This window comes from Trichosurus vulpecula, chromosome 5 (assembly GCF_011100635.1).
Source record: "Trichosurus vulpecula isolate mTriVul1 chromosome 5, mTriVul1.pri, whole genome shotgun sequence".
In the NCBI taxonomy this organism is placed as follows: domain Eukaryota; kingdom Metazoa; phylum Chordata; class Mammalia; order Diprotodontia; family Phalangeridae; genus Trichosurus; species Trichosurus vulpecula.
In genome coordinates this window covers 105855790-105875230 of record NC_050577.1, presented here as the reverse complement: position 1 = coordinate 105875230, position 19441 = coordinate 105855790, and the positions used below count along the sequence as shown (strand labels likewise).

General features: G+C 40.9%; 1 protein-coding gene across 1 annotated transcript in view; it reads left to right on the top strand.

Moving 5' to 3' along the window:
* TMEM178B (transmembrane protein 178B) overlaps positions 1-3102 on the top strand; it is a 31902-nt gene extending 28800 nt beyond the window's left edge. The window contains exon 2 of the mRNA XM_036758510.1: positions 2838-3102. Within this exon, the coding sequence (XP_036614405.1) occupies positions 2838-3088 (251 nt within the window). The 3' untranslated portion in view covers positions 3089-3102. The remainder of the gene's footprint in view (positions 1-2837) is intronic.
* The last annotated feature ends 16339 nt before the right edge of the window (positions 3103-19441 follow it).

The following is a 19441-nucleotide window of genomic DNA, read 5'->3' as shown; positions in this document are numbered from 1 at the left end:
TGGTTGAATATATGCAGTGAGTGAGAGGGAGGAATCAAGGACAAAACCAGAGTTTCAAACTTGAGTGACTGGGAGGTTGGTGCTACTCTTTGACAGTAATAAAGATGTGCAGATGGGGAGTAGCACTGACAAGGGACAAAATGAGTTCTCTTTTGGTTGTATTTAGTTTTACATAGAAACATGGAAAGAAAAAAGATAAATTAGTAGCTAGTGTTTATATTATGCTTTATGTTAATTATCTCGAAGGACTTTAGAAATTATCTCTTGAATCTCTTCATTTTACATATAAGGAAAGTGAGGGTGAGAGAAGTCATGACTTTTCCAAGGTCACACAATAAGGTAAGTGAGCCATGATTCAACCCTGGTCCTCTTCTCCCAAATCAAAGCCTCTTTGAAGTACACTGTTCTGCCTCCATCAATCAACAAGCCTCTTTTAAGCACATATTATGTGCCAGGCACAAAGATAGACCCTGGAATTTCAAGACGCAAATGAAATAAATCCTACTCTAAAGGAACTCATATTTCTTGAGGAGACAGCATGCACATTAGAAGTGTGTTTAAAATATATACAAGAAAACTTAAGCAAAAGGAGATACTTGCACTTGGGGGACATCAAGCTTTACTAGAATTATAGTAATGTTAATAATGACTGATAGTTACATAGTGCTTTAAGGTTCTCAAAGTGCTGTACACATATTATCTAATTCACTTGTTAGCATCAATAGGTCAGGGGCCATGTCATATTTATATTTATATCTTCCAGAGGGTCTAGCACCGTTCTTTGAATGTCATGAGCATTGATTAATATTTGAGAAAGGATGGGGAGGAAAGAGAATAAGATTAGAGAAGGAGGAAAACAGATAGAAATGGGTTAAAAGTTAGGACAGATAACCTGCATTTTCCAGAAAGAAACTTCACAGCCACTAAGATAGCCTACAAAATATTTAGCGTGGGAGTAGGCTTTTGAACCTTCTGGAACTCAGAAGGTGGTATTTCCCATCAAAGTGTGTGGTCTATGTATTTTGGTAGGGAGATGATTCTGCAGCCCTGTCTTTCCATGACTCTCTAAAGGATATCCTTAGCTGGGATGTTACCTATGCAGACTTCTGAAGTATTTGACAGGCACCCAAGGAAAGGGGCCAATGTTAAGAATGTCAGTATCATGCAATGACAGAAAAGAAAGCAAAAGCATGGATTAAACCAGTGTTTGTGGTAGGTGTGCTTACTATGCCCAACACTATGCTAGGTTCTGTGGAAGATATGGGAAATATAACAAGTAATCCCCAAAGTCAAGAACTTAGTTTCATTAGGGAGACAAAACAAATGCTAATGAAATGATTCATGACAACACAAGGCAGTAGACCTAGCATATGCTATTATAACAGATAACTTTTTCAATTAAAAAAAGCCGTGAAAATACATTTGCTCTGAAAATCACCAACGATTTTCTGTTATGTCTCTCTACAATTTCTCCTTGTTCAGGTCATACATATAGTACCAAGACCCGTCCCTTTCTTAGTCTTCTTTCAGGATTCTCTACTCTCAGTATTTATGTTTGCTATTAATACAGGTATGTGATTTTGAACAAGCTCATATACTTGATATATAAAATAAATTGTATGGGGCCTATAGGGAAATGACAAGTTTCATTACAAATAGAAAATGTAATATATCTCTTTCCCTTACTACTCCCTCACCACACACACACACACACACACACACACACACACACACACACACAGACACAAACATGCATGCACACGCACAAGCACATGCACACACACACACGTTATCCTAACTCATCTTCCTCCTATCTATCCAGCTCTGATGTCAAGGGCGCCTGGTATTATGGTTCCTTAAGCTACCATTGTTCTCTGGAATCAGAGATGTCAGCATCTTGAGTTCTTCACAGTCAAGATATGAATGCCCCGTGGGAGGTAAACAAGTCCATTCTTAGTTGGTAAAAATCACACCCACTATGTAATCATAGGCTGTAGTAGTTTTGCTTTACAAGAGATAGAAAGAATGTGAGCATGTCAGTAGGTATATGGCTGTAATCACTTGGGTCAAATGACTCGAGCTATCTTCCCAGCCACTGTCCCTTTTGGAAGTAATTAATGTTAACTTGTGAAAACTGTAAGAAATATCCCTGATCCTAAAGGTCTAATTCTGGTAGCAGCTCTCAGTCTCTGTAAAATATCCCTATGTGTTAATAGATTAAAAGAACCTCACACAAAAAACCACATTCATAATGACAGAAGTTGATGTTTTATCACCATATAGAGAAGAACTCTCAAATTAGTGACAGCTTTTTGGAGATTGGTTTGAAGATAAACACAATATAATGTAGGACTTGATGTGTACGGGAACAGGAAAAAGCATGGGAATGGTTTCCCAAGTGGGGAACACAAAGCAGATGGGCTTACTGAGTCGTTTCATCTTCTCTAAAAGCAGTGAAATATGGAAACTTCAAACCCTCCAAAAGAGGAAAAGGATGTTGTTTTGCCTCACTCCATCTTACCTTATGCCCGATGAAGTATCACTTATTTTGTGTTTTCTCCAAGGTATAGTTTCTGATTCTGTCTCTGCCTGAGGGGAGAGTGGATGAGAGTGGGAGTGGTATTCCACAATCTCCTCCTCCTCAGGAAATATTTCCAGTGACTGCTCTTGTTGACCCACATTTCATGGTATCTTTTCCCACCTGAGAAAGTTACAACAACAACAAAAAACCACTTGGTAACATTCACCTCTTTCTTTTTTTCTTTCTCCCTCCCCTTCTCTTTCCTATTCCTTCCCTTCTTTCCTTATCCCTAATCCCACCCCACCTTGTCCTCTAGGAACCTTCTGCATCATTTCACTGTGCACCTGTGTGGCTGGGATCAACTTCGAGTTATCACGCTACCCACGCTACCTGTATGGACTACCTGACGATATTAGCCATGGCTATGGATGGTCCATGTTCTGTGCGTGGGGCGGCCTGGGCCTCACGCTTATCTCGGGCTTCTTCTGCACCTTGGCCCCTTCTGTCCAACCTGTCCCCAGGACCAACTGCCCCAAAACCAGACCTGAAAATGGGACAGTGTGCTAAAAAACAAAAACAAAACCCCCATATATATATATAAATATATATATATATATAATATACATATATAAAACAGAAACTAAAGCAAGATGGTGCCAGTGCCAAGAGAGCATTGAGTTGGCTCAGGCACCCATGTCTTCACAGAACTTTGTGTTGCTTCATCCTTTCTCACTAAGATGGGGAAAACTTTGTTGTCATATGGCTCTTCCATCAATTCTTAACTTATGGCTTCATGATTTTTTGAAGGTTGAGTGAACATGCTCACTTGCAGTTGAATCACACTTACTGCTACTAGTGAGGATGGGTTGGTGAGCTGGGAAGGGACAGTGGCAAATGTTTGAAGCAGCACAGGAAGTAAGGAATACATGCCATCAATTGGACCAACAAGAGAAGAACCCACCACCCACCAATATTAATGAGAAGAAACAAAACCCTTAGTTCACCTGTAGAATGTAACCAACTCTTCAAGGCCATTTTCAAAACCATCTCTTCTCCCAATGCTCCAGATCTTATTCCCCAACCGCCCCACCAGCTACACACAAGAATTGGAAGAGAAAACAAACTGAGATGGAAGTTTTCTCTTTGCTTGCCAAACTTTTGGATGAACAGAAGAGGGGAGGGGAAAGGGGAAGAGACCAACAACCCTGAGAGATGATATTTGCATCAATACGAGGACACTTCTGTGGATGCTCAGACAACCCAGTCTTATCTTCCAGCTGCCTTACATCCAGGTTAAACAGAGGCTGCCCTGCCCCCACCCCCATCTTTTGGGCAGACAGGGGCCTTTCAGAAATGCTGTGATACATGTGTGTGTATACTTTTTCTGATGGTTTTTTTCTTTTCAAACTGAAATATTGCAGTACGACTGTTGTCTATAAACTGTGCTGATATCTTGGCCCAGGCACAAAGACCTGGAAAAAGTAGAGAGAAGGTGAGACTGTATGGGTGCCAATTCTGCAACTGTCAATTATTGGAATGTGTGTGTATGTGTGTGTGTGTGTGTGTGTGTGTGTGTGAGAGAGAGAGAGAGAGAGAGAGAGAGAGAGAGAGAGGGAGAATGTGTATGTGTGTATGTATTACTGAGGTGTTACCAGTTGATTTCAGTTTTTCTATTATTTTAAAAACAGCTCAAAATTCCAGATGGCAGAATCAAAAGAACCATTCAGATAGGGGACCCTATGGTTCTGCGCATTACTGGGGACTATGTGGAAGTAGTCCTCTTAATTTTGGAAGTTCAAGACACAGCTGGGCAACAAGCCATTACAGAAGGAGAAAAGGGAACAAAGTTTGGGAGGGAGAAAGAACGGAACCTTTAGTTGATGTATGCTAAACAGGACCTTTCTACTCCCCATCAGTGGTAACTCCTGTTTTATTGGGTGTCTCCTCCTTCTGTATCAGTTCACTGTCTGAAAAGATGAAAGAAGATAGGTCATGTGCAGAGAAAGAGAATCCATTTTCCATGGGCTCAAGTTTGTATGATATTGTTGTAAATCAACTCGGAACTTTTTACTCTTTCCATCTTTCCCTCTCTCCCTCTCCCTTTCTCCCTCTTCCTCCTTTTCTTTCCAATTTCAAGGTCGTGTATCCCAGAGTAGCTGACTTGGCTGCTTATACCCAAGTGCAAGAAGGAAATACCCACCACAGTATCTTGGGATTTATTTGAGCTAACTGACGCTGAGGTAGCTGGAGGAGCCAGGAAGTGAACAAGGCAGGCATAAAGCCATGAGATTAGGAGTCTGCCAAAAGTAGGAAAGGAGCACTTACCAGAGCCCACCAGGTATAGAGTGCTATGCTGTGCCATGCTATCGGACAGCCATGAGATAAATAAGAGAAGCCCCGAGACAGGGTTGCTGCATAGCAAGTATGAAGTAAATAGCAGATCTATGTAAATGTAATGTATTGCTAAATCAACATGCTGTGGATCACTCGCCAACCAATAAGCCTCTCCTCTATCCATTTATATTCTCTTATTCACCTACCTACTCCCCTGTCAGCTTTCAAGCTTTCACCTTCTTTCAGCTTCCTGACTGTTCATTCAATCCACCAAGTCACGTATCCTCTCACCTCTCCCAAAACATGCTATTTTTTAAGCATGTGTGTGTATGAGGTTAACTGTGTGATATCCTGGTGTGCATTGATTGATCTGTGGGAATGTACACCTGAATGTATGTATCTATGTATGTGGAGTGTGTATGTATATATGTATGTATCCAGGTACAGATGTGAGTGTGTCTATGTCAGGGCTTCTCCAAATTACCATCATAGAGGTACAGCTGGAAGGGACCCCAGAAATCATCTACTGCAACTGCTTCATTTTACAGATGAGGAAACTGAGGCCCAGAGAGGTTGAGTGACTGGGGACAGATGTCAGCATGTATAAAGGGGGTCTTTGTAGTTATATGAATATGGGGGGGATGGGGAGAGGTGTCTATGTATAACCATGACTGTTATTAGCATATAACCGGAGTAAGAATTATTTTTTAAATGGTGGATTTATTCTACGGGAAAGAGAAACAGCTATCAGGAAAACCTGCAGTTTTTAGAACTATAGGGAAATGCCCTTATTTTTTTTTATTTGAAAAGTATGATTTCCTCCTAGGGGGAAAGGCAGAAATGCCTCTTTGGGCATGAGGAGGAGTAAAGAGAAGTATCTCAGATTGAGAGCCATTTTGCCTTCATTCCCCTCTTGGGGAAGAAATGTTTGTCTGAGTTGGTGGGCAAATGGCCATATCTACAAGTATGCTTGGAAGCCTTCCTTTGGGGAAGGAGGTTGCCTGTGCCTAAAGAGTTTCTGAAGCCAAACTCCAGCTCCTTGAGTAAGTGGAAATTTTCCAGATGGTGGCAAGTTGGCACAGGTAATTCATTACATTTATTTTAAAAGTCACCAAATGCTGGGTTCTGGCCCCTAGTTGCACCATTGTTTTCCCTTCTTATTTATTCTATACTACCACTAATTGCTTTTCTACTTTATTAAAATGCTTTCTGGAGGCTGGTGGAAGATTGGGGCATAGGAATGTTGTTTTTTTTATTTTACCTTAGCCCCTGAGCTTTAGACTTTTCAAGACTTGAATGCTTCTCAAATGTATTATAGGCTCCTAGGGACCAGGGAACTAGACTCTTCTGGGTAGTTCTCTCCACTTATGCAGTCCTATATAGACAAGGCTACCTCTGACCTCCAGCCAGGAAGACATGTGTATTGAGTTGCTTTTTCAAACACGGGTATGAATTTGCCCTGATTCATCTGATGGCTCTCTTACCTGAATCTGCTTGGGACAGCACTCTTACAGTCAGGATTAGCAGAGAAGTCTGTTGTCATGGAACAGAGCAAATGTAACTGGCCCACAGGAGGATTAAATGACCAAGCGCCAGCCAGTTGAACTAAACACTGTAGTTCTTCATATGGAAACATCCATAACTAGGCCAGTCACTTATATCTTTGGGATTTGTAAGAGCAATCTCAAACCTAGTCAGATTAGCATGTATTTTGAATTGCATCTTGGGACCAGAATCTCTTTCCTCCCAATTCTTAATCTAAGACCCTACCTTCCCAAGGAGATTCAGGGTCAATATCCTCTCCACCATCCCCACAGGTAAAGTACAGCCCCAAATCCTTTGCAGTTGTGTGACTTTGAGTGAACATGAAGTACATCTGTGTTTGTATACTACGAGATGCTGGTGCAGTATAGGAACCCCTTTAACTCCTGTTCCTATACTTCCTAGAATTTTTCTGACAACGTTCCCACATAAGGGGATTAAAGGAGCTATTTTGACTGTTTTGACCCTGTTTCTTCCTTGCCTTTCCTCCTTTCTCAGTTTTGGTAGGAAAAGTTTCCCTTCCCAATTTGCTTCCCCCAATCTGTCCCTAATTCTAGCCAGTGCATGGTGTTTCCCAACAGGATCAGTCATTAATCATTTATTGAACCCTCCTTAAGAAGGCCAAAGAAGCCAATTTATCCCCTAAGAAACAATGAAGCAATTCCATTTGTTTCCCTCACCCAACACAATGCTGACTTTTTAAAGGAAAATGCTCTACAAAAAATAAAATGTGCCTATCTCCTGGCCAACCCTACCAAATCACCAATTCACCTGACAGATATGTTACTGTTTCAGTTCACTAAATGTCAACATAAATCCTCGGACAAGGTAGTTACCATACAGGGGCTTCCATGGGGCACCTCTATCTAGGGTACCCAACCGCAGCTGGAAACCCTCTATTACTACCACTCCATTTACCTATGTTTTTATGTTGTCCCAGAACTATTTCTAGGGCCCCCATTAATTACCCAAGTGTTACATGTGGCCCTGCTGAGGGATTATTGAAAATTAGCAGATATTTTATCTGCAAGAAATTGTACTCTGTAGAATCAACTGCTTCTCTTAGGAATGGGTAGATTTACATTCTCTTCATACAAATCAGTTGTCCAGTTATTAGGAGATTTTCAGATCTCTTGGGGGAAGGAGTAAAAGAAGTCACTTGGGTCATCCTTTTGTGAAATTCTGATATCCTTCTTGGTTTGTTTTGGAAGCCAAGGTGAAATTGCATTTCCACAGAAATTCCCAGTGGTCCATGGAACTTAGGTTTCTCAATGGTCACCATCAAAGGCTGGTGTTGAAATCGAGAAGTGATTATGGTACAGATTGGAATTGTTGATCTATACCTTCCACGTTCCTCACCACCCCCCCAAAATGGAATGCCTCTTTCCCATCTAGGTAATATGGGGGATGAGAGTATAAAATACAATGAATATTTTTAACTAATTGACCAGAAACTTAAAAATCCAAAGAGTGCTATTCCATTCAAAATAACAGCCTTAGAAGGCTATGTGAACTAGCCCCAGTGGCGGTGCCATTGCTCAAAGCATTTTAGAATGCCTTCTTTGGAATGGTTTTTAGGAGCCTGTGTCACATTTTTTTTTAGTATTCTCGAATAGTGACAAATCTTCATTCATCCTTTGAGAATATATATGTTATTTTTAAAAGAAGCTGCAAAAAGTCATTTGCAGTCAAGTCAAGTGAATAAGGTAGGTGATCAAGCTGTGTAAAGACAGGACGATCCAAAACAAAGTATAGCTATAAAAGTAAGGGGACTAATTCTGTGTGTATTTGTAAGTTATTCCAAAGGACTCCCAGAACTGTTTGTGAACAATGGGAGCATTATTGGAATCAATGTCAATACCATGACTCCCACTTCCTATGCCTGAGGGGCCACAGAATGGTTAAGTGAGTTGCCCATGGACATTTCAGCTATTAAATGGCAGAGTGAATGGAAGCCAAAGTGAAATTACATTTCCATAGAAATTCCCATGGGTCCACGGACTTAGGTGTCTCAATGGTCATACAAAGCCTTCACCATCAAGGGCCTGTGATGAGACTGAGAAGGGATTATGATATAAATTGGAATAGTTGATCCATACCTTCCATGCTCCTCCCAAATAGAATGCTTCTTTCTCATCCAGGTAATATTGGAGATATGACTATAAAGTAAGATGAATAATTTTTAAACAAATAGACCAGAAATGTAAATTGTTTTGAACCTACATCTCCATGATTCTAATCCCAGTACTCTATCCTCCTTCATACTTCCTTTCCACTGGAATACTTGTAGGGGCTCCTAAATATGTTCTGAAGGGGAGAGCATCCATTTCTGGATACACATATTTCAGTATGTTTGCTTTAAAATGTGGTTATGCTTTTCCCCCATTGAATACATATTGAAATCCAAAGGCAAGAAAATCATTTCTTTCTATTCCTGATGATGCTATTATTTCTTTCCCTCCCTCCCTCTCCCCCCAAGAGTTCTTGGAAAACTCCTTCGACTTCAGAGAATCTACAAGGAATCAGTTCTCTGGAAGGTATCTGATGGCTTCCTTAATGTCATGTATAAGGGAAGATGGGCTAGGCACCTTGGAAGGAAGGCAGTGGATAGAGAGAAGCAATGGAAAGGTTAGAAGAAGCCAAGAACAAGAAGAAAGGAGAGTTCTTATGTTTCAGGGGTTTTTTTTCCAATTGCAGCATGTCAGAGATGTTTCACATTTGTTCCCAAAGGAGTCACTTAGAATACCTAACTCTAGACAAAGCACACAGATGGTTAGAGAAGGCTGACTATTTTTATTCAGCTTTGTCTGGGATGAACAACCCAGAGATGTGCTCATCTGAAAAAAATTTCTGCTTGCTGTAAGGATACATACCAGCAGCAGCAGCAGCAGCAGCAGCAGCAGCAGCAGCAGAAAAGGGTGTGAAATCTAAGGAGACTTAGCAACAAGACCTACCTTATTAGAAGAAAGAGCAGTTCATCACCTCGGGAATGGGCTTTCAGAAACTCCAGAAAGGTTCCTAACCTTGAATGATCTTTCCTATTTATGGGTGCCCTGAATTTCACTCATTAGAACCACCTGAGAAAGGCAGCCCATTAGGCTGTTATCAGTCATTTATACCTTAGTGCAACCAGGGATCTGAGAGCAGATTTGGACAACAGAGACACAGAGGGAGTAGACCTATATTAGATTTGACCCTTCAGGTGCAGAAAGAGTACAGGTGGCAAGCTTGCTTCATAGTTTTGTCTAGGTAGGTCTGGCCATGTCGTATTCTCCATATAATATCACCTCGTCTAGAAAATAGTCAAGAGGCATAAACTCTAAGGTTACCTTATAAAAGAACTATCCATATTTTAAAGGCTGATACTACATGAGTAAACTAGTAAAATTATAAAACACCAGGTCTGGAAGACACCTTAGAGATCATCTAGTCCCGCTCCCTAATTTTACGAATGGGAAAACTGAATCCCAGAAATGTGAAGTGACTTGTTCAAGGTCACTCAGGTTTCTAGCTAAAGAACCTGCCCTAGAACCCATGTTTCTCTCCACACTTAACCCAGTATTCTTGTTACTACCATATAATGTCTCCCAGAGTCTTCGAGGCTGTTCTTTGACATCATCACTTAAGTCACTTCGATGATGGCTCCGTGTTAACTTCCCTATAAGATAGATAGTGAATCAGTTTCTGCGGGTTGCTTTTTGCAGATGTCACCACTAACTTCTTGGTTTTTAAAATTATTTTTTTCCAATAATAGGTATGACTTATGCTGGTCTTCTCCAGGCTCTAGTTTTTTCACGTAAAATTAGAGTGTCGAACCAAATAACCTCTAAGGTATTTTCTGACCCTAAATTCCTGCAGTCACTCCATACTCCCTGACTCTATGAATAGCATACTCTAGGTTAGAACCCAAGTTAAGAATACATTCTATAATTATGGAACAAAGGAAAACTAACTGAAACCCACTGTAAAGCAGTACAGTGTACTGCTTTGTAAAGAGAGAGCGCTGTATTTGAAGACAGAAAACTTGGGCTCAAATCTTATCTTTTCTGCTTATTTATCTGCGTTACCTTGGGCAAATCATTTATCCTCTCTGACCTTGGTTTCCTCATCCGTAAAATGAGAGAATCAGACTTGATGAAATAGGCCCTACCAGTATTAGATCCTGTAATACCATTCTTTCCCATAATTTTGACATCATCAGCATAGTGCTTGAATCAAATGAGCAAGTTGAACCAGAGACAAATGACCACTGAGACACCAAGAGGCTCAGTGTCTGGCCAGCGACGCAACTGGAAGAAAGCTTTATGAACCTTCTTCTGGGTTCTCTTTTTTGGTGGCATCTTAGTCTAATTATAGATGTGAGGGCACCGAGGTCAGAGTGACCCGCTAATTAAACAACACAGGGAATCTATACTTGAACTTTGGCTGGCTTACTCTCCCCTTTCCATCTTTAAGCTTCCTTATCTCTAAAAGAGGGATAAAATTCCATTTTAGTTCATGGTATTACAAGGATGACAGAGAAGGAAAAATGAGAGTAAAGCAACTTGCAAATATAAAGTGTCATCCCAATGATGCATTGTCCCATTCATCCTGAGACAGGAAAACCTCATGTCATCACTCTTCCCCTCTAGTTATTGCAAAGCCCTACTAAATCCCTTTGATTTCAGTGATCTTGGGAACTGCCAGATGAGGAAACTCCCTCTGTGAATTCAGGTCAGCACCTCCTTGACAAATTATCCTAGAATTGTCTGGGGGCACTGAGAGGACAAATGATGAGCCCAGGGTCACACAGCCCCTATTTCTCAGTGGTGGTGCTTGAACCTAGATCTTCGTGGTTTTGAGTTTAGGCTTCTATCCCCTTCACTATACGATCTTTCTCTGAGTACACATAATACAACAATTTACAAGGGTCCTGGAATCTGAATCTGAGATTGAATCCCTTCCTAGCAGGTACCCCCATATTGTAGTTTCAGTAAAAACTACACGAGTATTCTGGGCAGAGAAAAATATATTCTATTTTTAAATCCCTCCAGAGAAGGAGATTCCATAACCTTCAGTCAACTGCTCTGGGGTTTTTTCCCTTATTTCTAATGCCAGCTCTGCATAGGTCAATTTGAGTAACTTTCCTCTTATTTGTCCCCAGAGACGGTAGAATAGAGCTGACCATATGGGGCAATTAGCATATACGAGCTAGAACAATTAGCTATTAACAGAGCCACGTAGTGTCCATTCTGTATTCACCTCCCTTCCCTCCAATCCTCCCCAGTTTGCTGCACATGAGAAGAAAAATACAATATTCTAGACAATTTTCCTTAATTCCTATTTCATCCTTGAGAAAAGATGTTTCAAGGAATCGTACATTTAGTTTTAAGCTGTCGTGGGGATTTCCAGCAGGTGGGTTTGTCTGTGGAGAATTACATGTTGGAGAAGAGGGGATCCTCATAGAGAGTCCATGGCAGCTTTGGGGAAAGTGTATTCACTGTAATAAATTAAGGATACAGCTTCTTCCAGAAGACTGAACAGGACACTGGTGTCCTTAAGAAATATGAGCCTTTGACTCTCTGCTTTGTAACAGCTTTGGGGTCCAGTATAATGGCATTACTTTACTATCATATTGAGGGATGCCTAGGTTGTAAAACTCAGCTGAAAATAGGGAAACTATTTCCCTCCTGGTAGCATAGTTGTTCAGTGTCAATAGCCAAGACACAGGCTTCACTAGGAATTGAACACAAGAGTCTCAAAAACCATTCTGCTAACTCTTTGGCAGACAGTGATCTTGGTGAAATTCAGCTAAGACATTTAGTTCCAAAGGACTGGGTGCTGCATCTTCAGATGCTCTATGCCCCCTTCTCCTCCCTCTCTCCCATTTCCCCTCTTTCTCATTCCAACTAAGCTTTTCTTTTTCTTTTAGAGGTCAACTGTAGACCCCTTCTAGCCTTGTGTGTTTCTGTGTGTATGTTTTCATGTGAGCGTGTTGGCATGTTTCCTGTAAAGAGAAGAGTTTTCATTAATTCATTTTCATCCTGCTCCTTGCCCCCATCCACAGTGTGACTATTTTACTATCCAAAGTATCTGTAAAAAATGTGCAAAATAAAAATCAACTAGAATTTGAAAAAGAGAATAAAGCGTAAGTAAGTAGAGAATCAGTTAAACATAAAGACAACCTTCAGGTTTCTGGAGAAGTGTAGGGACTACCCTGAAATCATGTCACTAGTTTCTTATTTTCCTTTTTTCTGTCTCTATCTCATGTCAGATTAAAGGGAGGGAGAAGTCACCGGTCCCTATGTCATTAAAATCATGGGGTTATAGACTTAGGAGAGACCTTGGAAATCATATAATTCAAGTTCTTCATTTTATAGATTGGGAAACTAAGACCCCAGACTATGAGACAAAGTCCCACATCACATAGTTAGTGGAAGAGTCAAGACTAAAACCCAGGTCTATAGGCCAGGTCTCTATCCACTATGCCACAATGCCTTTCTATTTCTCTTCTGGCTGCTCTTGTAGATACTAGTCATCAGCTGTGAAACTCTGTCCCAAAGGGTTCTTGTTTAAAAGTCAAACCCATTTTCTGAAAGGCAAAACCAACCCAACCCAGCAGGATAAGATTTAGGTTAGTAGACTGGAAATTAAGCTTTGGGGATTCCATGTATAGCTTCATCAGGAACTTTGGACGAGTCACTTTACCTCACCATGCCTCAGTTTCCCTCTCTGCTATATAGACTTGCAGGGCACTGTGAAATACTAAGTATGCAGTATAGTATAGTTCCTGCTATCTACCATGTTGTTCTTCCTAGGTGAGATGCTACTAGCCTGTACTGATATTTCTTCATGGCACTCAATTTAATCCAGTGTTACCCTTGCCTCCATCTCACTTCCTAGTCTCATCGCCCTGGTCAACAACCTCAAGTTAGCAGCCAGTTTATACTCTAGGTCCAAAGCCTCTTATCTACCTTTTCATTCTCAGATGCCTTTCCCCACCTACTTTTATGGTTTTTCCAAAGGCACATTTCTGTTCTAGAATAGGAGAGAATACAGTGGTCTAAATAAAACAAGAAGCTCAGTAAATAATGTTATCCAAATAGGACCCATTCCCTAATGCATGCCCATGAAAAGGGGTTTGGGATGAGGGCAGGTAGCTCTACCAACTGCAGTTTGGGTTGAGGTGGGGAGGCATGAACCAAAACAGGGAACCATTAAAAGAGTGTCAGTTTTGGGGGCTGCTGGAAAAGGAGTAATTAGAATAGGGAAGGGGCTCATCCTTGCTTGAGCCACTATTTAGCAGTAGCAGAGGAGAAAAGTTGGTAAAAGGGGAGACCTGTTAGGCACCAATAAATGTTGGGGATTGGGTGAGACACAGAGAATCTAAGTTGGCAGTGACCATCTGAAGACTGGAGAGAAGACAAGTGGCCCTAGGGCATGGGGAAGTGAGGAAGAGGAGTATATAACTAGCTTGGCAAGCAACCCAAACTTGTCTACATTTGCAAACTCATTCCTTCACAATCTTTCACTTTAAAGACATTCAGTTTCAATGAGTCCTCAGCCGACAGGCTATGTATGGATTCTCCTGAAAATCTGTCTTGACTTTCTTTTTCAACTGATGAGTATTCTCACCCTAGCTGAGTCACTCTGTATTCATCACAGCTGGCTAAGGAAAGAGGTAAACACATCCTTGGATTTAGGAGTGAAGTCTGGGCCACCACCACATACGTCTTCTGTGGTGGCTGAAATTTCAGGCGTGCTCCTCATCTTAGCCAGCAGTATGGGGATGGAGGCTCATTCCCACTGCAAGAAGGGAAGTGATTAGACTTCACTTTCTCCCTTCACTCCCAATGACAGCCTGTAGCCATCACCCTTGGCCATCTACTCAACAGGACTCTAAAGGCCAAAGGGTGTTTCCTTAACCAGAGTAGCATCACTCACCACTCTTTCCTAAGTTTGTGTCCTGTTACATATGGGAAAATAAGCCACCCCTTGAGCAAATTTTTAGAATCTGGTCCAACCAAGCCCTGCTGCCACCATCTCTACCAACAACTTCAAAACTGAGGCTGTTTACTCAATCCTTGATACCCCCAGTCTGTTAGGCTCAGGACTTTTGCCTTAAATTCAGATGGTAAAAGGAGATGGTTAGGGATGGGGGGAGTTATTTGTGGTTTGTGTTTTCTGGGCTCTGACAACAGCTTTGCAACTATTATCTACATATTAAATATTTACAGTGGGCCTCAGTCTCCTCACCTATCTCCCCACTATGCATGGAGACCCTCCTTCTGATGGGAGACTCCAATGTTCAGGGAAAAGATAAGTTGGGAGGTCAGCCCAAGGATGGGGAATAAAATCTATGTAACTACTTGAGTGTTCCCAAAGCATTTCAAAGAGGCAGTTTGAGAAGGTACAATTTAAAACATATTATTCTATACCCTGTATTTCAGATAGGAAGAAAATGAGTGGGTTTGGTATTTTTTATACATTGTCATGAGACTGAAGCTATAACTGGCAAAACACTCAAACAACTGGAATATTTCTAGCCCACCAGAATATTGTTCAGCCAATACAAAATTACTTACATTTACTTTTATTTGCATAGTGCTTTCTGATTGGGTAGACAAGGAGTGGTGTGTCCTGCAGGATTCTAACATCTCTGCTATCCTTGGAGATAGCAAATTCCTGTGGTTATTGGTGCTAAAATAAGATTAAATATTATGTTAATTTGTTCTGATATGATGTGAATAATTGTGTTGTTTAATCCTACCAAGAATGCAACATCTTATCAGATCTATTGTACTGTCTGTTCCTTCTCGTAATTAATTACAGGAAAGATGATCAGAACCAGATTTTAAATTATTGTGATATTCTGAAAAGTAAAATTCACAGGGAAATGGGAGGGGGGAATGAAAAGGGAAATTGTCAGGTTCCTGCGACTTTGAAAGGACTGAGGAAGAAGAGAGCATTTTGGGACTTCACCGAAAAACTGACTGCATCTTGCAATTTTCTTTTTCAATTGGCAGAAATATTGTATTTTCATCGATTGAAGAAAAAAAGTGTCTGGTAATTAATTAAATGACTTGTTCATGGAAAAATAATAAATAATCTGTCAGTTGTGGAATGTAAACTGATTAAACAATTAAATAAAAAAGATTACGTTGTGTGTTTTAAGTGGATGTGTCTGCTTGTGTGGGGGGAATGGTTTGGGGCAGGAATATCGAAGGACATTCACTAGGGTTTGGAAGAAGGAAATGGTGCAGCTGAGGGATAAGGGAACCTAATGTTGATTTTCTCCTCTTAAAGAAAGCTAACAATAGAAAGAAAGAAAAAAGTACTTTATTAAATCTGTGCTTACTTCCCTGGAGCTCTCCTTTTCCGCTATTTACCTAGGCTTTCCCAGCCGGTTTAATCTTCCCCCTCACTCCCATCTATACACTCTTTTTTTCCACTTAACAAACCAAATAACCTTTCCTCTATCTCCTCTTTTGCTCTTTTGAGAGTATTTGTCTGGGAGTCTCTTGGTAGATATGCATTTATGTACAGTATGTGCTTATATCTTTGGTGGGGAAGCATAGCAGAGGATATAACTAGGCAAGGCAATGGAGAAGGGAAAGGGTGACCTAGAGCTTTCAGATAGAGAGAAATGTCATGTCCCTGGGGGAAAGGGGGAAAGGAAAGGAAGGGAATGTGTTTTTGTGTTTAAGTGGTGTTCCAATGGAAGAACAATACAATACACTTATGAGAAGGTACGTGACTATACCTATTAGGGATTTCTGGGTAAGAAAGCCACGTACAGTATCTCTTCTGCCTCTGAATCTGTGATCTGAAGGTGTATCTGTCATCATCATCATAATGAACTTATTACGTGGCTAACTGAATATCATAGCATTCAAAAAGAATGACTTAGATTTGGTGCCTGCCTCCTAGTAGCTTGTTGTCCAGTATAGGACATTGCACACGTCTGTGCAAGAATTTAGAAGCCCTATTATAGACAAAAGATTGGGAAACAGTAAACCTAAATATGAAGGAATAATAAATATTTAAATCAGTATACAATAGGAGAAGGAAGGCTGACCAATACCTAGGGAAGAAAGAAGTTAATGGGACAAATTAGGGAGCTGAGTGAGGCTCTCCCAGAATGTTCTCTAAGTTATAGAACTTTGGATCTGAGCCTTCACTTTAGTGAATGAAGGATGATGGGCCTTTCCCATTGCCTGTACCATACAGCAGCTCCATGAGGTCAGCTGCCAGGATTCTCTAGAGATAGTTCTAGGAAGAGGCCAGCATCATCCCAGCTGGAGGTAAAACTCTGGAAGATAAATATAGCAGGTTCCATTTCCTTTTTTTCCCTTGGAGCCAGTGAGCAAGCTTTAACTCCTGTGATGAATCACAGTCTGCTACACAGAATTGTGTATACCTGCATCATGCCTAATTCCCCTTAGAGAATTTTTCTGTGAGATTGTTCAAATGATGGGACAGAGGAAGCTCAGGTGGCTTTTGAATTTTCTTTTTTTTAACCCCTACCCATTCTCAAATAAGGTGACGGGGGGGTAACTTGAAATGACAAATAAGATTTTACTCTCAAAAGTCTAAACCATTTCAACTCCTCTTCTTAGAATTCCACCCACCCCAACAAAAAACAATGCAGGACTCCTTTCCACATTCTTAATGCTGACACAATAAATAGTATTTCCTCCCCTTTCCACCATGGGCCAAATTAAAAATCATAGACCTATAGATATAGGGCTGGAAGAAGCCTCAGAGATCATCTAATCAATTCCTCTCATTTCACAGATGAAGAAACTGAGACCCAGGGAGGTTAAGGGACTTACACAGGGTCTATTGGTAATGTGTCATAAACAGAATTTAAAATGAGATCCTGGGGGCAGCTAGGTGGAACAGTGAGTAGACCACCAGCCCTGGAGTCAGGAGGATCTGAGTTCAAATCCGGCCTCAGACACTTGACACACTTACTAGCTGTATGACCTTGAGCAAGTCACTTAATCCCAATTGCCCTGCCTTCACTTCTTCAAAAAAATAAAGTAACTAAAATAAAATGAGATCCTTTGGGTCCTGAGGCAGCATTCTTTCCCATATATCTAAGCTCTTTCCTCCCTCTCCCTACAAAAAGAGCTGGCCTTTGAGCTCTCAGGCCAATTTGCTGAATGTTCCCTCCTTTGCCTAGTAGTCCCCATACACCTAGAATTGCTTTCTTCCCTCCACAGATTATCAAGCCATCTTTCTTTCATCATTCACACTTGTTGAAATCCTGCCTTCTCCCTGAAGCTTTTCTGGATTGAAGCCTGCTGGCCATGGGATTTGGACTTCCAATTATTTCTTATTCACAACTCTAAAACAGCACTTGCCCTGGTTGTCTATAAATAGAATAAAAACTCATAAGCCTCCTCTTCAACACTTATATTCAATGTATATTTATTTAGTGTATGAATCCTATGTCATGATGAGGTAGGAAATTATTTTCTAATGGCTTTAACCTAGGGAAGGGGAAAATCTGGGCTAAAAAAATTATCAAGCCTCTGTTCTTTTCCTGAAGAAAGAAGTAAGCATTGGGGACACTTATGCATGCCTGAGTTAGGCTAACGTATGCTTCGAATCTTCATTTTAAGCATATGACTAAGGACCCTTCTCTAAGAAGATGAGAGAAATGTGACTTAAATACAGAGCAGAGCCTGTTTTAAAGTCATTTTCAGTCTGTCCCCTGAGAAAGATTCTTCATACAGTAGCCTGACCTGGTTGGCAGGCTGAGAGTCAAGAAACCAAGAGGTATGAGTATGACTATGTCCTATTTCCACCCAGCGCCAGTCCTCAAAGAATAGCTGTTTTTGGCACAGAGCATTATTGACAAAAGTAGATTCATAGCCTTGGAAGAAATAGCCATTGACCTTGGCCCTGGTGTCCCAGGGAGCTTCAACTGTGAACCTAGGAGTAGAAAACCAAGAGGATCTTAGCCCAGAGAGAATACAGGGAAATAGAGGGCAGCCTATGAGGTCAAGCTGGAATAGAGTCCTTCCTCTCTAAAACTTAAGTATTCCTTTTCATTTCTTATTTTTTAGCCTAAGGGCAAAGTTTTAACTGGAGATATGTAGCTCCCTCCTGGCTGAAAAATCTGAATCAGAAAGTGGACACTTGAAACTAATTCTAGAGCAGAGATCCTTGAGAAGCTGGTATGATATTGTGTAAACACAGGACTTGGAGCTGGGGACCTGAGTTCAAATTCTACCTCTATTGTTTAGTACTTGTGGGATACTGGGCAAGTTATTTAACCTCTTTGGGCCTCAGTTTCCTCATCTGTAAAATGAGAAGGTTAGATTAGATGGCTTCTGAGGTCCCTTCCAGTTGTACATCATCTATCATCCTATATCCTTGACGACAAATGGAAAGCAAGGGGAGAAATGATTCTCTATGAGGTCATCCTTTACAGTATCTATCAGCGGATCATTCATTCAACACTTGTTAAATGCCTACCACATTCCAGGCACTAGGGGAATTATTTAAAGTAATAACAAAAATAGCTCACATTTCTTTATCACTTTTGGGTTTACAAAGTACTTTCCTCGTAACAACCCTGCAAAGATAGCTAACACAAGCATTATTATCCCATTTCTATAGTTGGAGAAACTGAGGCACAGAGCACATCACAGACGTGCCCAGGGGGTCACAACCAACAAGTGCTGGAATGGGTATTTCAGCCCTCTGATCGCTTTGCACTGTTCCAAGATGCTTTCTGCATAATAGAGTTGGACCTGTATCAGGAAGTTAGGTGTCTGGGAGGGGTTTTGCTTCCAAAAGCAGTTGTAACCTTCCCAAGTGGCAGGAGCTCCTACGATTTCTTCTGGGTCTCCTCTCCCCTTTGGTTTTTTGGATATTTTTCAGGTAAGAAAACAAAGACCTTGGATCCAAAGTTCCTTCCCTAATTCATCTGACCTGAGGTAGGACAATTGTGAGAATGCCTACCTCCTACCCCCACCTGCTGCCTGGGTTCCTTGTTCTCCCCCCTTACAAAAATGCTTTTGTAGTTTACTGGTGCTGTTATCATATAAA